This window comes from Labrus bergylta, chromosome 6 (genome assembly GCF_963930695.1).
Source record: "Labrus bergylta chromosome 6, fLabBer1.1, whole genome shotgun sequence".
NCBI classification, from domain to species: Eukaryota; Metazoa; Chordata; class Actinopteri; order Labriformes; family Labridae; genus Labrus; species Labrus bergylta.
In genome coordinates, this window is record NC_089200.1 from 11,905,299 (window position 1) to 11,919,620 (window position 14,322).

At 39.7% G+C, this 14,322-nt stretch overlaps 1 protein-coding gene across 1 annotated transcript in view; it reads right to left on the bottom strand.

Annotated features, from left to right (window-relative positions):
• LOC110000546 (homer scaffold protein 3) overlaps positions 1–14,322 on the bottom strand; it is a 50,362-nt gene that overhangs the window by 35,565 nt on the left and 475 nt on the right. Inside the window, exon 2 of the mRNA XM_065955749.1 lies at positions 11,947–11,992. Within this exon, the coding sequence (XP_065811821.1) occupies positions 11,947–11,969 (23 nt within the window). The 5' untranslated portion in view covers positions 11,970–11,992. The remainder of the gene's footprint in view (positions 1–11,946; positions 11,993–14,322) is intronic.

Consider the following 14,322-nt stretch of genomic DNA (forward strand, 5'->3'; position numbering starts at 1 on the left):
TCAAAAAGAACCACGGCGGCTTAAGGCTGAACTAGTTTCGTAAAGCTGTATGCACTTCTTGCAGGATGACCGTGGCCCGCTGCCAAAGTTACATAGTGCTAATAACAGGCGTCCACATTGTGGACATGAGAGAGACACTATTCTCCCTGTTGAAAGACGTGGTTAGATCAGACTTTGAAACTACTATTTTAAGGTGGAAAATGTACATAATATTGCTTTAAGTCCATGAAATAACTGCTTTTCATTGTAAGCACATCACTCGGTCCTTCCTTGGTTTAGTGCAGTCCAGTTAGTATCTGATGTAGGAAGCAGATAAAAAACATAGTTTGATTTTAGATATTTAATAACGTTTGGTCTAAATGTGTTTCGAAGCACTTAATTGTTTAAGGAGTATAAGCAATTTCCTATATAAACTATGGTCATAAGTAAGCATTATCTCTAAATAAGTCTTTGTTCTATGAGTGTTTTGCAGATCAGATGTTTAGATAACTGCACTCACTTTTTATCATAGAAGTGAATGAAAAACTGGTATTTTTGCTGCCACACATTGAGATTTCTTTGACAGTTTGATTTTTAGCTGAAGTCAAATCTGAGAAAACAGAAACTCATGTAATAACATTTGTCAGAACTTAAGTTCAAGGCAGTTTAGTTCTGTGGTAACTCTTTGGTCAGCACAACCTGTTCTTCCTTTTTATTTTGAAAATCTTTTCACAGCACATATTTAATGTGAAGCAGAGAGTGTGAAATCAATAACATTAATATTGGCTACACACTCCACTTTAATGTGTCAGTCAATGTGTCCTACCAATAGCTACACTGTCCCCCCTTTCACACATTACATGACACTTAATTGGTAAGAAGCCATGAATGCTTTGATTTGCATCTTTGCTTTTGCCACTGTTGGGGGTCACATCAATCAAAGCAAACTACTCTTTAGCTTAACAGTGCTGTATGTCTACTGTTACAATAAATATGTAGGTATTTAAGCAGCAAAGACTGCTGTATTGAATTTTTCATTGAGTTTATTTTCTTTTTATGTCCGAAACACCATCCTTAAACATCCTGTCTCCAAGTTTTATGTTTGGAGTTGTATCCCTCATTGAAAATTGTTGCTTTATGTTTTAACATTAAAGTAATGCAGCATTAAATAAATCTTTTATTTGTTCTCCGTGAGAACAAGCTGCTGCTTTAGAACCATTGTAAGTCATTTCTCACGAGACATATGAAGCTGTATTATTAGAAAAGTCCATCATCTCCATCTTTTGCATTCTCTACTTCTCAGAAAATGTGTGCTCAAACAGGCCGTTTGGAGATTTTCCCTTAATGACATCACATAGGGCAGTAACCCCTCGGCCACTTGGGTGACCCTCCCACAGATAGGTGTTTGTTCTGCCCTCTGAGTCTGCCTTCTCACCGTAGACAATATGGCATGGAGCGAGAAAGCCAGAGCCACATCCCCTTCTAGAGAGAGGCTTGGTAAGACACAGCTCATTTGCATTAAAGCTACAGACACAGAAACAGCCTGTTCTGAGCAGGGCTGAAATAGAGGGTTTTATGCATGGTAAAATACAGGATCAGAGTGGATTTATAACAAGAAACTTCACAGATAGGTTTTGTGGAGCTCTGAGACTTATTTAAATTGGTTGAAAAGGACTATAATATGTGACCTGTAAACCAGCCACAAAGTTGTGAAGTTGTATCAACACTTGGCCAAGAAAACAAGGGTTTTCGAGTGTCCCTTTGGAGTTGAGCCCAGCCACTCTACCTGAAACTTCCTCCCAAATGTATCTATAGGAAAAGTTTCTGGACCAAAAGTTCAGTCAGCACCCATTTGGCTTTATTGAGAGAGACAGTGGGTCGAGTAGAAAATTGGGGAGAGAAAGTGGGGAATGACAGGCGGAAAGGAAAGAAGCCATAGGTCAGACTTGAATCCAGGCAGCCCACTATGAGGACTTTACCGTACATGGTGCACAAACTAACCGCTAGGCAATCAGCACCCGCAATCTGAAAAAAGATTTTCAGGTGGCAAAGCTTGATACAAGGTTTTAGGGTAAACTTAGATATGCATCTCCCGGTCAGGAGGTAAGTCCCGCTCAAAACATCAAACACCAATCAAGCAAATTAAAAGCACCATGAAAGTATTCAATTAAACGCCATATAACGTATTGTCAGGCTGAGTTACTGATAACAAGGTCTTTAAAAGCAATAAGGCAATAGTAATTAAGATTTAACATCAATGTAAAATAGCTTCTGTCAGGATTTCCATTCTATCATATTATCATCTTAATGAGAAAAGATGACTGAAGGCTCATCAGCTCCCAGCCGTCACAGCGGATCACACAGAAATTAATGTCCCGTCATTCATTTGGGTTGCTGTGAAAAGACCGTCAAGCTAATCAGCTCAGACAGGATGCATCACGTCGAGGTTTGACGATATGAGCAGATTAAAACTGGATTAAAATCCTCCTGAGGTTAGGGAAAGCAAACATGGAACAGCTTGACAGTCACAGAAGCCTAAAGGAGTGCAGTGCCTGGTACTTTACATATACCCCATCTAATTAACATGAAATAGTTCATAACTCTTAATTAAATCAGGTGTTATAAGAGGAAAATCCTGCCTGTCTGAGTGAAAGGATACGGATAGTTGTATCTGGCAACCTAACAGCTGTCATTAAAGATTAAAGGGAGTTGAAATGTTAGGATGACGTTAACAAAACTAAATTGACACAACATATCTGACACCACAGTAAAACCCAGAGACTGTATAAAACATGGACGATTGGACAAAGTCTAATCGACACCAAATGATTGCACTCTTCCCATTGGAAAGGTAGAATCTCCACCTAACTTTCGATCAAAGTATAAAAAAGAGGTGAAGTTGAGGTGGGCCTTAAGCCTGCTGAACAGCTACAACGTGTCAACCTGTCAGTCAAATCAGCCACAACCCTTTTTATGCAGGGTCGTGGCTGATCTGTAACAAAGATCAGTCACAACCTCACCCAACCTGCAACAGGCGGCTCAGAGATCAGTTAAAGAACCTGAGTTCATTCTTCAGTGCACCAAAGGACTTGTCAAAATATATGAACAAGACCAAAGGAGGACGAACCTCGCAGTTGTGGCAGCTCAGAACAGCCAGCTGCTGGTCGAAAAGTTTGAAAAGACACACTTAAGAAACCATTGTAGAACATCAAGCAGCAGCTTTTGGAGAGAACCCCCAAAGACCTGATAGCTGTACATTAGTAACCATATATCGAACCACTTGTTAAAATGTGTTTACACAGAAAAGAAAAATCAACAAATAGAAAAATCAAATTTGCACACTGCAGTTCAACTGTTCATTGTAATTCAAATTCTGCATTTAAATTACTTAGTAGTGTGTGAATAATCTCCACAAGGACATCATTCTAAATTATCACAACATTATTTTTGCAATTTTTATTCAGCGTAGATTCACCACAGATAATAGCTGTTGACATCTTAAGCAGACAAACTGAAGAAGCCTTCAGAATGAGAGAAATGAGAGGCTAAACATTTTCATTAATTTAGCAATATTGGGGTAAAGTGTCTTGCCCCAGGATACATCGGACATGTTGCTTCAGGAAATGGGGATCGAACTCCCAACCGGTTGAGAGACGACTGACTCTACTAACTGAGCCAACAGCACAACAGCAAAGTGAAGTGACAATAGTCTAAAAATATATTTCAATCCATATGCTGCATTCAACATTTTGTTATGAACAAATTACAGATATTAACGGATATTGCCAATGTGACAATAAATTTAAATGTAAACACTGAAATGAGACCTTTCCTATTTTCTGAATTGCCCACGAGATCCTATACTGGTTTCTATGTGAAGAACACTGAGTGGTTTTATAGGGAATAGCAAAAAGGGGGGCGGCAGTAGCTCAGTCCGTAGGGACTTGGGCTGGGAACCGGAGGGTTGCCAATTCAAGTTGGTCTGGTAGCTGGAGAGGTGCCAGAGCACTTCCTGAGCACTGCCGATGTGCCCTTGAGCAAGACACCGAACGCTGCTTAGCAGCTTGTAGCAGCCCCACTCTGACATCCCTCTACCAATGCATGTCCACAGGTCCTGTTTTTGCATGCGTGTGATTCGGGCCTATGTGTGTGAGAAGCATGTCCCTATAAATAACAGAGTGTAAACCGAATTTCCCTCAGGCATTAATAAAGGATATCAAAAAAATATATAAACTTGCCTCTTTAGCTTTGCTACTACACCAACAGCACTTGCTGATGCCACCAAACAATTAGAACTTGATGAAAAATAGTGGAACATGAAGCACAAGCTGACGTAAAGACAAAACTATGATCATATGAGCACAGCAATCCACAACAATTATGGGGGGACCTTTGTCTGTTTTGTTAGCCCACATTATCCTGCCTGCTAACACAAATAAATTGCTGGCTAGCTGTAGTAGTACAGTCTTAAAACCTCCTGCTAACACTGTAATTCTAACACTTACACAAACATAGTACTTGTTAATGTAAAAGGCCATTCATCTCCTCGCAGCAGTTGTTTTCCCTTTCTGCTCTGCTTTGTGAAAATGTAGCTGTATGCTGAGGCCCCCCACCTCCTGCTGTGAGCAAGAGGCCTACAACCAGTGTGGGGTCATCTGGATCAATTATTGTTAATCTATTCTAGGTCAAATATAGGCTACATCCGCCCACCCAACCCCCTACATCAAACTGTACACACTTCCTGATACTCATCCATGCATAAGTGAAGGAAGGACTGTGTTCAGATTACAGCTCAGTAAATAAAGGGGTCAAAAACAACATCATGTTGTTTGCGTATAACCTGCTATTTCCTCTTGCTTTTACAGCATTAAGAATTAAATCAATGTAGTTGGGATCCAAGTTGGAGGCTGATTAACTTACTAACTAGTAATTGAAATTTGCAACAGATATGTTTGGAGCTGGAGCTTGGAACAGCGAACCGAGAAGTCAAAAGTTTGACATGCCTATCACAAGTTCCTCAGACAACTACATTTTTAAAACGGCATTTATTCTCTCTCCCTCAGTTCACATTAGTTAACATACGGGAATAAGGGTTGCAACACATTATATATTAAAAACCCATTTATGTATTCAATACATAAGTCATGTGTTTTTCTCAAATGTGAAAATAAGGAAAACACTTCCTCATATTTTTGGAGGCCAAGGCAATGACTTCAAACTGGTCAAACGTATTTAGCTACTCACATCTTTTTGCAGCTTATCTTTGAAACTCTGAATCTAAATAATGCCCAGCCATCTTACCAGGAAAATTAATTAAAAGATGATCAACATAATTTTCCCACTCAATATGGGAGTTTCCTGCTAAGTGTGTGAGAGCAGATTTGTATTCGGAAAATTTTACCAGACTGTTGTAAAAACATTATTATTTAATTAAAGTAGAGCCATAAGTGGATTCTCCATGGGATTTGTTATATTATTATGAAGGGTCAGAATGAGGAGAACGTCTATATAAGACAGACAGGAAAAACATGGGAGCCACAGGAGAGAGAGCTCTGCTGGGATCTGAGCCAGACAACGAGGCAGGCCGACGGGGAAACACAGCTGAATCCTCAAGTGTGGTTCAAACCTCTGTGGGCACAAACACCCCTCATGCATTTCTGGGACATTTTATCTTCCCTTCTGCATTGTACTGATGCACTGCTCAAGTCTGCAGCAGTCTGATGCATGGGGCTGTCAGTGCTGGATCATGTGATGATTTTGATGCAAGAGAAAACTGATGGATTTAAAACTACACTCTCCATCAAAGACACTTCTGAGAGTTTGCCTGAAGAAAACTTGCATTTGATATCCTGCCATTTTCAGAGTAAAGCAGCTGAGTCTGAGCTGATGGCTGAAGCTTGAAGTTCTTTCTTAAGTCTGATATCTGTCCTCCACATTCCCAAACAAAAGCTCTGCAAAGACAGCCAATAAAGAGGAAGGCACACAGCTACACTCCACCCTCATGATAAATTAATCAAGGTGAAGCTTTTCAAAGAATTTGGAGGTTATGGGTGCACATACAGGACAATAGGTAAGATGAAATGTCCGACTAAGCCAAACAGCCCACCTTCTTTCCCCTCCAGCATATGTCTCTTTTGCAGAGCGTGCATGCTCTTTATCAGCTCCCCACTCACACAGATGTAATAGTTCTCTCAAGGCCAGGAAAATATTACAACAATATTGGGCTCCAGCCTGCAGCAGAGATCACAAACAGAGGATCTTCTATGATAGCTCCATCTGGACGAGTCGGAAGACAAACCATATGAGTTTCTACATGGAGGCTTTAATACACTCTGACCTGCGTGGCTTCATTCACAACAGGCCTTCATGCTAAGATTCAGTGCACTTCATAACCTCCATAGAATAGAAATCACATCTAATATAGATACAAACTGAGAGTGCTGCATGCAAGGAAAGAGTCAGATAACTGGTTTGAATCTTATTGGAAAGGGCGACAGTGATAATTCTCTTTTCTGTTGCTTCAACACAAAGATTTGTCATAAATGATGCTACTTTTATGGCAAACTGATAATATCAGAATTAGGTGGTGAGAACTTGAGCAACTCTTAAAGAACAAGAATCAACTTGCAAACCAAAGTCTGATTCCCAGAACTTTCACAGACACGGAAAACAGGAGGGCTCTCAACTTTCTGTAAGAAATGAGACTTTTGGTAAAATATTGATGCCAGGATAGAGACATTTGTGTGTGCAGCAAAGTTCAAAGCTGTATTTAAATGAACTGGAGCGTTCGTTGTTTTTGCATGTTCTTAAAAAGGTTAAACAGTTCTGTAGAGGTAAATAAAAATTTTAAGTAGACTTAATCATACAAGTAAAAGCACATGCTTATTAACACTGTGTTTAAAGGAACATATCATCCTGCTGACTTTCTCATGAGCAATTCCAGACTCGTTAACACTTTATCGTCATGCTATCTGCACATTGTTGATTTCTGCAATGAACAATGTCTGCAGACAGCTAATGCTTTCTCATTTTAATCCCTCCTAGTTTTCAAAATCTGCATAATTCTCTACAAATCCCAAAACTGAGGAAAAGGTTAATAGGCTCTGTAAACGTTTCTAAATGTATTTCTTATTGAACTTCACACCCACACTCATACCATGGTACTGCTCTCTGAGAGGTGTGTGTCTTAACCCCAAGTCATCACTTTCTAATCCTCTCTCACTGCTCTCTTCATCTTTCCTCTTTACTTCAGCACCCTGAATCTGTGACATGTGAGACAGAAGCTGCGCCCTTCTGTCTGGCCCCGCAGTCAGACCCGACCAGTCGTCTCTGAAGAGGAGAAAATACTCCTCAAACTGCCAATAATAGAGCCTATAAACTTTGCAGCCTGTTAATGACTACAAAACGCTGCCAAAAAATCCTGTTGGTTGTAGTCAGTGTTCATGTTGGCAGGAGATGTGATGAAGGAGGAGAGATGGAGGTTCAGAAAGGTTCAAATTAAAAGCAGGAATCATCTTGAAGACAGTAAACAAAGGACTGGACACAGTAACTAAGTGCAATGTGTTGAAAACTCCAGTCAAAACTTTGTTGCATGATTGCAACTGAAGTATTACTTTAAATAACAGCAGCAAAGGTTTAAATGATTGGTGATTATGACTCAAATGGCAAAACACTGACATTATATACTGTATATATCAGAGAGAGAGATTCTTTGGCTCATGGGACCATGCAAATATAAAAAAGGGCACAGGGAAGGGATGCCTGTTAAGTTGATTTATGAGTGATTGTGTTATATATTCACATACACAACCAGCTGCAGCATGAATGTAGTTGTTCACATACCGGTACTTGGGTATTCACTAGTTCTACTGGAGGATAACTGTAGAAGGCACACCTGAGGACTAATGCCTTATGCGCAGGATGTAAACAACAGGCATGGCAGAACTACAGAAAGTAACTATTATGGTAATTTTGAGATCACTGCAGAATACCCGACAGCAGACAAACGCAGGTGGTATGTTAGTAGGACAGAACACACTGTCAGCACCTTCCCCACTCCTTTTCTCCAATAGTTTACATGCACGGACATAGAGGTCTCAGAATTTCTGAGGTTTCTAAGTCGACTTTTTGCAACCACATAGCTTTAATATTTTAGATCGCACAGTACACAGCCGATGCTCCAAATAGACGCAGGGGGGCAGCCATCAAACACACGTGAAAACAAGTATAGTTCTGCACTCCTGAAGAGATCCTGCAAATAAAGTTGAGCAGGTTTGTGCTGCTTTACAGTCTTTACTTATCTCCTCAGTTGTCTATGTTATGTTTTCTACTCTCACTAAAGATAACAACCTGGAAACAGTCACCATTACAGAAAAACCCTCCTCCTCCTGCTCCTGCATGCTCTACCCATTGGCACCCTCCTCGTCAAAACCAAACCAAGTATTTCAAGTTTTGAGAACACACCCCCTCCAGCAGTTCCAGTAGCTTTATGTGTGAAAGGTCAGGTCCAGAAAATGTCAGGACTTGATTGCCTGGAAATTGCCAGGAGTTCATGTGTGAGCAGGGCTTTAGTCTGTCTGAGACTGCTGAAGGTGCAGATCAGGATGAGCTTTGCTTAAATTTTGTACATTCATTTAATAGAGAAAGAGCACTGCTGAATTGTTTCCCATCACTTACTTTTTAATCTCTCTAATAAACATTCCCTTCTGGGCCTGAATGGACAAGAGGAACTATAGAAACTACCATGAACTTTTTTTGGACCAATGAGAATTGTCATTAATAACATTATGTTTATTATGACGTGTGCTGCTGCCCTCTTGTCCAGGTCACCCTTGTGAAAGATATCTTGACCTCAATGGGTTAATTACCTGGCCAAATAAGGTTAAATAAATTTAAAAAAAGGCTGATACACTGGCTAAGTAATATTGTGAGGACTGCAGATGATTTTTAGTGGTTTTAATTTATTTTTCGGTCACCTCATGAATGTTTGAATATTTCACTAACTGTGAAACAAAATCATCAAGAGTAACTTTAAAATCATTTCAGCACTAAACCTAAAGTATTCACATAAACCACTGTTCAGTCCACCAGGTTGAATAGCTCCTGTTGACCTACAAGCCTGAAAAATGAGCTAAATTAAGTCTAAATAAGAGCATCAGCTGAGTGCTCCAGCAGAGCTCCATTTTTCACCATCTGTGCATTTAGACAAACACACAACCAGTACTCTGCTCTGTTGTGTCTTAAGCCTCCGGGGATTTCAGTTTTCTCACAGAAATGGGAAAAAAAAGATCCTGTTTTTTTTCTTTCTTTGTTCCTCTAAAAGCATTTCTGCTTTAAGGGTCTGCTTCCTCTGACCTCGGAGAGAGTGTGCAGCCTCGTGTCCACATTCCTCATGTTGCTGGACTGAGCCAGCGAAAGCGTCTGGCCCAGTCCAGCAACATGACACGCTACAACCACATACCAAAATAGCAACACAAGGGAAAACGCTAACTCATACTATAGCTGCTCAACAAGTCATACTGCTGCAAAGCATGAACAAGGATTGTAGTTCTATGTTTTCAGACTTGACCTTTTACTGGGAAATTACATGGAACAGTCCCCAAAATGTGAACTCTGGTTGTGTTCAATGTCAGCAGAGTACTTCACTTATCTGAGGGTCAGCTTATCTTGCAGCAGTCTGACTGATGTCTTACTTACTGCTGTCTCACCATAGACTGTAAATGTCTCACATTGTGAAGGTGAGACATGTTTGGTGGGTTTTTTTTTAAACTCAGAATATGAAGGTTAGAGAGAGACAGAAGGGAAAATCTGATCTTTCATCTTGGCCCTCCGGCAGAACTGACTCTACGCTAATAAAACCCAGGGAAATTAAGAGAACAGAAAAAGATTTAGCTCAGATGACTGTTTATTCATGCAAATGCAGATGTCTCCTAACAGCATTAAAGGAGCTATTCTCCCCAGAGAGCAGCTGCTTTCTCCTTGGCCAGTGGGAGGACACAGAAGCTAAACAGTTTTAATAGTGTTATGCTGCAGATTAATTGATTATGTTGCAGCTGAAATGAAGAGTAGACGTCCTCTGTGAAATAAATGAAGGCTACAGGGGGACATTAAGACAGATTTAAACAGTAGACTAGATAAAATGGCAGCAATATCACCATTCCCTTATTCCTCTGTAATTATGTAGAAAAATGATAACTGTGACCTGCTTCCCCACTTACTTACATTCTAACAGCTGTAACAAGTAGTTACGTCGCACAGTGTTCATTTCTTCAGGGGCTTTAGCCTGGAGATGATTAGCTTTAGCGTAGTGCAAACACTGAAAACAGGGGGAGATAAATAGATCCTGCTGCTCTAGAGAAACATTTTAAGTTGAGAAATATATCAAACATTTACACCTCAGCACCTCAAAACTGTTAAAATAACAGGTTGTGGTTTAGTTGTGTGTTTGGGAATTTTAGGTGACAACTACAGCGGGCCACAGAACTTGTAATTTCCACTGAAGCAACACACGTTTTTTTGTCTTTGTTTTTAAGGATATAGAATAAGTATTTTAAGGTTAAAGATGCAAGTGTATATAGTTGTGCTGGGAAAGGCATTTTCCTCAGTCAGGTCAAGCTAATTAGCAAATAGCTGTGGCCTCATGTTTACTATAGTCTACAGATTTGAGTGTGGTGGGCTATAAATTGTATACCACTCCCAACAAGAAATAATTTATTTACAAAATATTGAAATATGCCTTTAGCTATTTTAGCACTTCTTCATTTGTACATTGAACACACTAACAGGCTAAAACTTTTCACAGCACCATAGCGGCAGATTCAGCCTAGATATTAGCACATCTCTGAGTTGTTTACCAAGATAGCAGATACTTGTCACACATTAAATATTAGTATGTCTCTAGAGTCCTTATTTACTACATTTACAAAAGCAGAAATGACTAAAAGGTAGTTTAGCCAAGTGGAGTTTTTTTGGGGGGGGGGCAAAGTTCAGATAGTGAAATGACTCTATGGGGTCGTGCTAGGAAATCACAATGTTATCTTAGCTAAGATAGTTTCATTCTCCTTGATTAGCCTAGCTTATGCTTATTATCAAGTAGCTTTAGCTCTTCAGTAAATACCAAGATATGAGAGTGGTGTTGTACTTCTTTTACAGTTTTTAGTTGCCACTAAACAGATTAACAATTTACTGTAGGCCACAAATGCATTTTATAGTGTACCACGGCTTTGGTTAGCTTTGGTTTGGATTTGAGTCACTGTTGTGACCTGCATCTCTTTCAAATTTCCATTTCCTTTATAATGATTTCCAGTCCTCTGCATGTTTTTACTTGTACCATAATATATCTTTGACAGCTGCAGTTGTTTTTTCAGTAAGTTCTGCCAAGAAAAAAAATCCAAAAACAATCAAACAGTATATGTAGCATTCAAGCTGTGATAGAAAAGCTAGGACGAAATGATGGAAGGGACACTAGACAATGACAGCAAGACAAGAGCATACTGATGACAAAACCACCTCTCTTTACAACATGTCTTTACAAGTGCATTAGAATTGACCACAGATACTGAGAGGAGGATTAACACAATGTGGATGGGATTTTGATCAGTGGCAAATGGATGCTTAACTGATGAAGTAGGGATGGGTTGATTGATCTCCCAAGTATCAAGTAGTGCAGATTCTGGTGTTGTATTTTTCAAACCAGACTTGCATTAATACACAAAAGCTGTGACTGAATTTCAATTTGGACTTTTTTTTTTAAATCAGCCTTTAAATTTGACTGTGCATGCATCCATGTTTATTAAAAATCACTATAATATGAATACATAACCAAGTCCATGCTGGCATTTAAGCAACATTTTCTGCTGGAAGCTATCAACAGCCTTCTGGTTATCATTAGTATTTGGGAGGAGAGCGCAAACTATTACCCATCCCTTCCATGCAGATCCACAACACAGAGACAACATGTGTTTGTACCTCTCTCGATGTAGCGGGAACATTTTACAGTTCGCAGAAAACTCCTCTGCAGCAGGACAAGAGGAGAGAGGATTCAAGTTACACAGTGCAAATGACATCCTGAAAACTTGTCCATTATTTAGTAACTCCTTTGATTGACAAAGACACAAACAAACTTGTACAAATATCCCCAATATTTCTTATAATATTTAAACACTCATCAGGTAAAACGCTCCAACATCAAGTTACATGTATTAAAAAACGATACTTTAAAATCAAAACAAAAGACCAAAATAATGCAGACAATTGTAGACACATTGTCTGGTACATCATCCATACCCTAAGCACCCCTTAATATTTATGTATATATTGATAAGCTAGTGTGTGGTTCATTCAGGTGATCCTCTACAACACAGTAATATGCTATGGACACTTCACCAGATATCTAATGAGTTCATGAGATGTTAGCAGGTAATTTTTAGCAGGTAGTTTAGAAAAATAGACGCTACTGTTGATGTTGTAAATATTGGATAATACAACTCTTGAGTCAGGGAAAGCTAACATGCAAGATACAGTATATGAGGTAGCATCACAACAACACGGCTGGCTAGAAAGCAAGATGAATTCTCTACAATATAGGAAGGAACAGAGCCTTTTCCTCTGACGTTACACTCGTTACAGCTCAAATGCTGTCATAAAGTTGTACTGCTGTGTTCCACATTTAGTAAAACGTTCGGAAATTTCCCAAATAACAATTGTTTCAATAATCCACAATTAATCAGCACCTGAAAAACAATGGATAGTGACATTTTAATTAGAAAGTCACTTATACCTAACTCTAATTTTAAGATTAGCCAGCAAACAATTATCTATGTTCAGCGTTTCCCCTAGGTTTACAGCTTTGGGGGAGGTGCCGGGCAGACGGACGCCGACACAAACACTTGAAGGAATCTTGGTGTTCATGCGTTACTTCTAATGACAGCTGTCCTGTTCTATCGGAAAGGTATCCTTAAATGACTTCTTTCCCTGATTTCCGACTCTATCCACCATCCCATGTCTACAATAAAGGCACAAAAAGCCCAAAAATAAATCCAATGTTCCTTTGCATGACATCTTAGGAAAAAAGGAAAATACCTTAAATTATGGACAACTAAAATGTAGGTCGGTCCAAGCCATTGTGTTTACTATTCAACATGGAAAAGGCTGTTTACAAGCATTTCATTTTTCCTCATGAAAAATAGATAGATGCGTACCCACAGTGACAAAAACTTCACTCTACTGCTTTATCTAGCTATCACGGGGGGTGGGGTGGGGGGGGCTTTCAGTTCCCACTGTTTCTGTTGGGCTGCACATTCAACCTGATACCTTCTACTGTCAGACCTTATTACTGAGATAAAGTGTTCATACCGCTTGAACTGCCTGAACCTTATAGGCACAGCCTTGTTCAAAATTATTTGATTGAGGTGCAAAGGATGAGGCCTGGGAGGCTACATACAGGTATCAGTGCCCCCTTCTTTACTGGACTGGTGTTGTCACATGATTTGCCTCTAAGTCCTTCACTCACATATTTTCAACATGGAAAAACAATTAAAGATAGTCTCTTCCCTCAGAAGAGAACCAGATTTACATCCTGCTGTGTGAGTAGATGTTTCAGTAAGCTTGTAACCTTGCTAATTAGTGATTTGATATGTGATTTTACAAGACGTTGAGTACCACCTTTATGCACCATTAGTTTCTGTGTGGGGAGGAGACACAGGTTTAGTGTGGACACATAATTTAATGGACTTTTAAGGCTAAATCTAAAAGGCACTTTATCCCGTTTTCTTTACCACAAGGGCATCCTGGGCACTATCAGGTGAAGCAATCGCTTCCCCTGATGCCCCCCAACCTGGACCATAATAGAGATAACACAGTAGCCACTTAGGATGCTTTGAGTGGCATCTCAATTAAAGTGTCACTACACCGACCGAAAGAGAGAAAGGCTGACAGCATCGACTCTGGTAATTCAAGCAGGGTTCAGGTGTGTTTGAAACAAGCTAAAGCCTTGCATGAATAATTCAACAAAACACACGCAAACACGCACACACACACACACACACACACAGCAAACAAACACACACACACAAACACACACACACAGATCTGGCACAGCTTTACTTGTTCCCATTTTGTGTCCATTTTGAACAAACCGTCCGCGTATCAGAGTCATATTAATTGTTTCATATAGTGCTCCAAATGGTTTCAAGCGGTAAAAACAGAAAGCCGTACAGCCGCATCAAACAACCACATGGGCTGAAATGACCGAAATTCAAGACAAAGTTAACTTTTTAAGCATTGTGTCGTTTCCAGACAGCACAGAAAGGCGAGCAGCACATTTCAAACACGGTTCTGTAACTT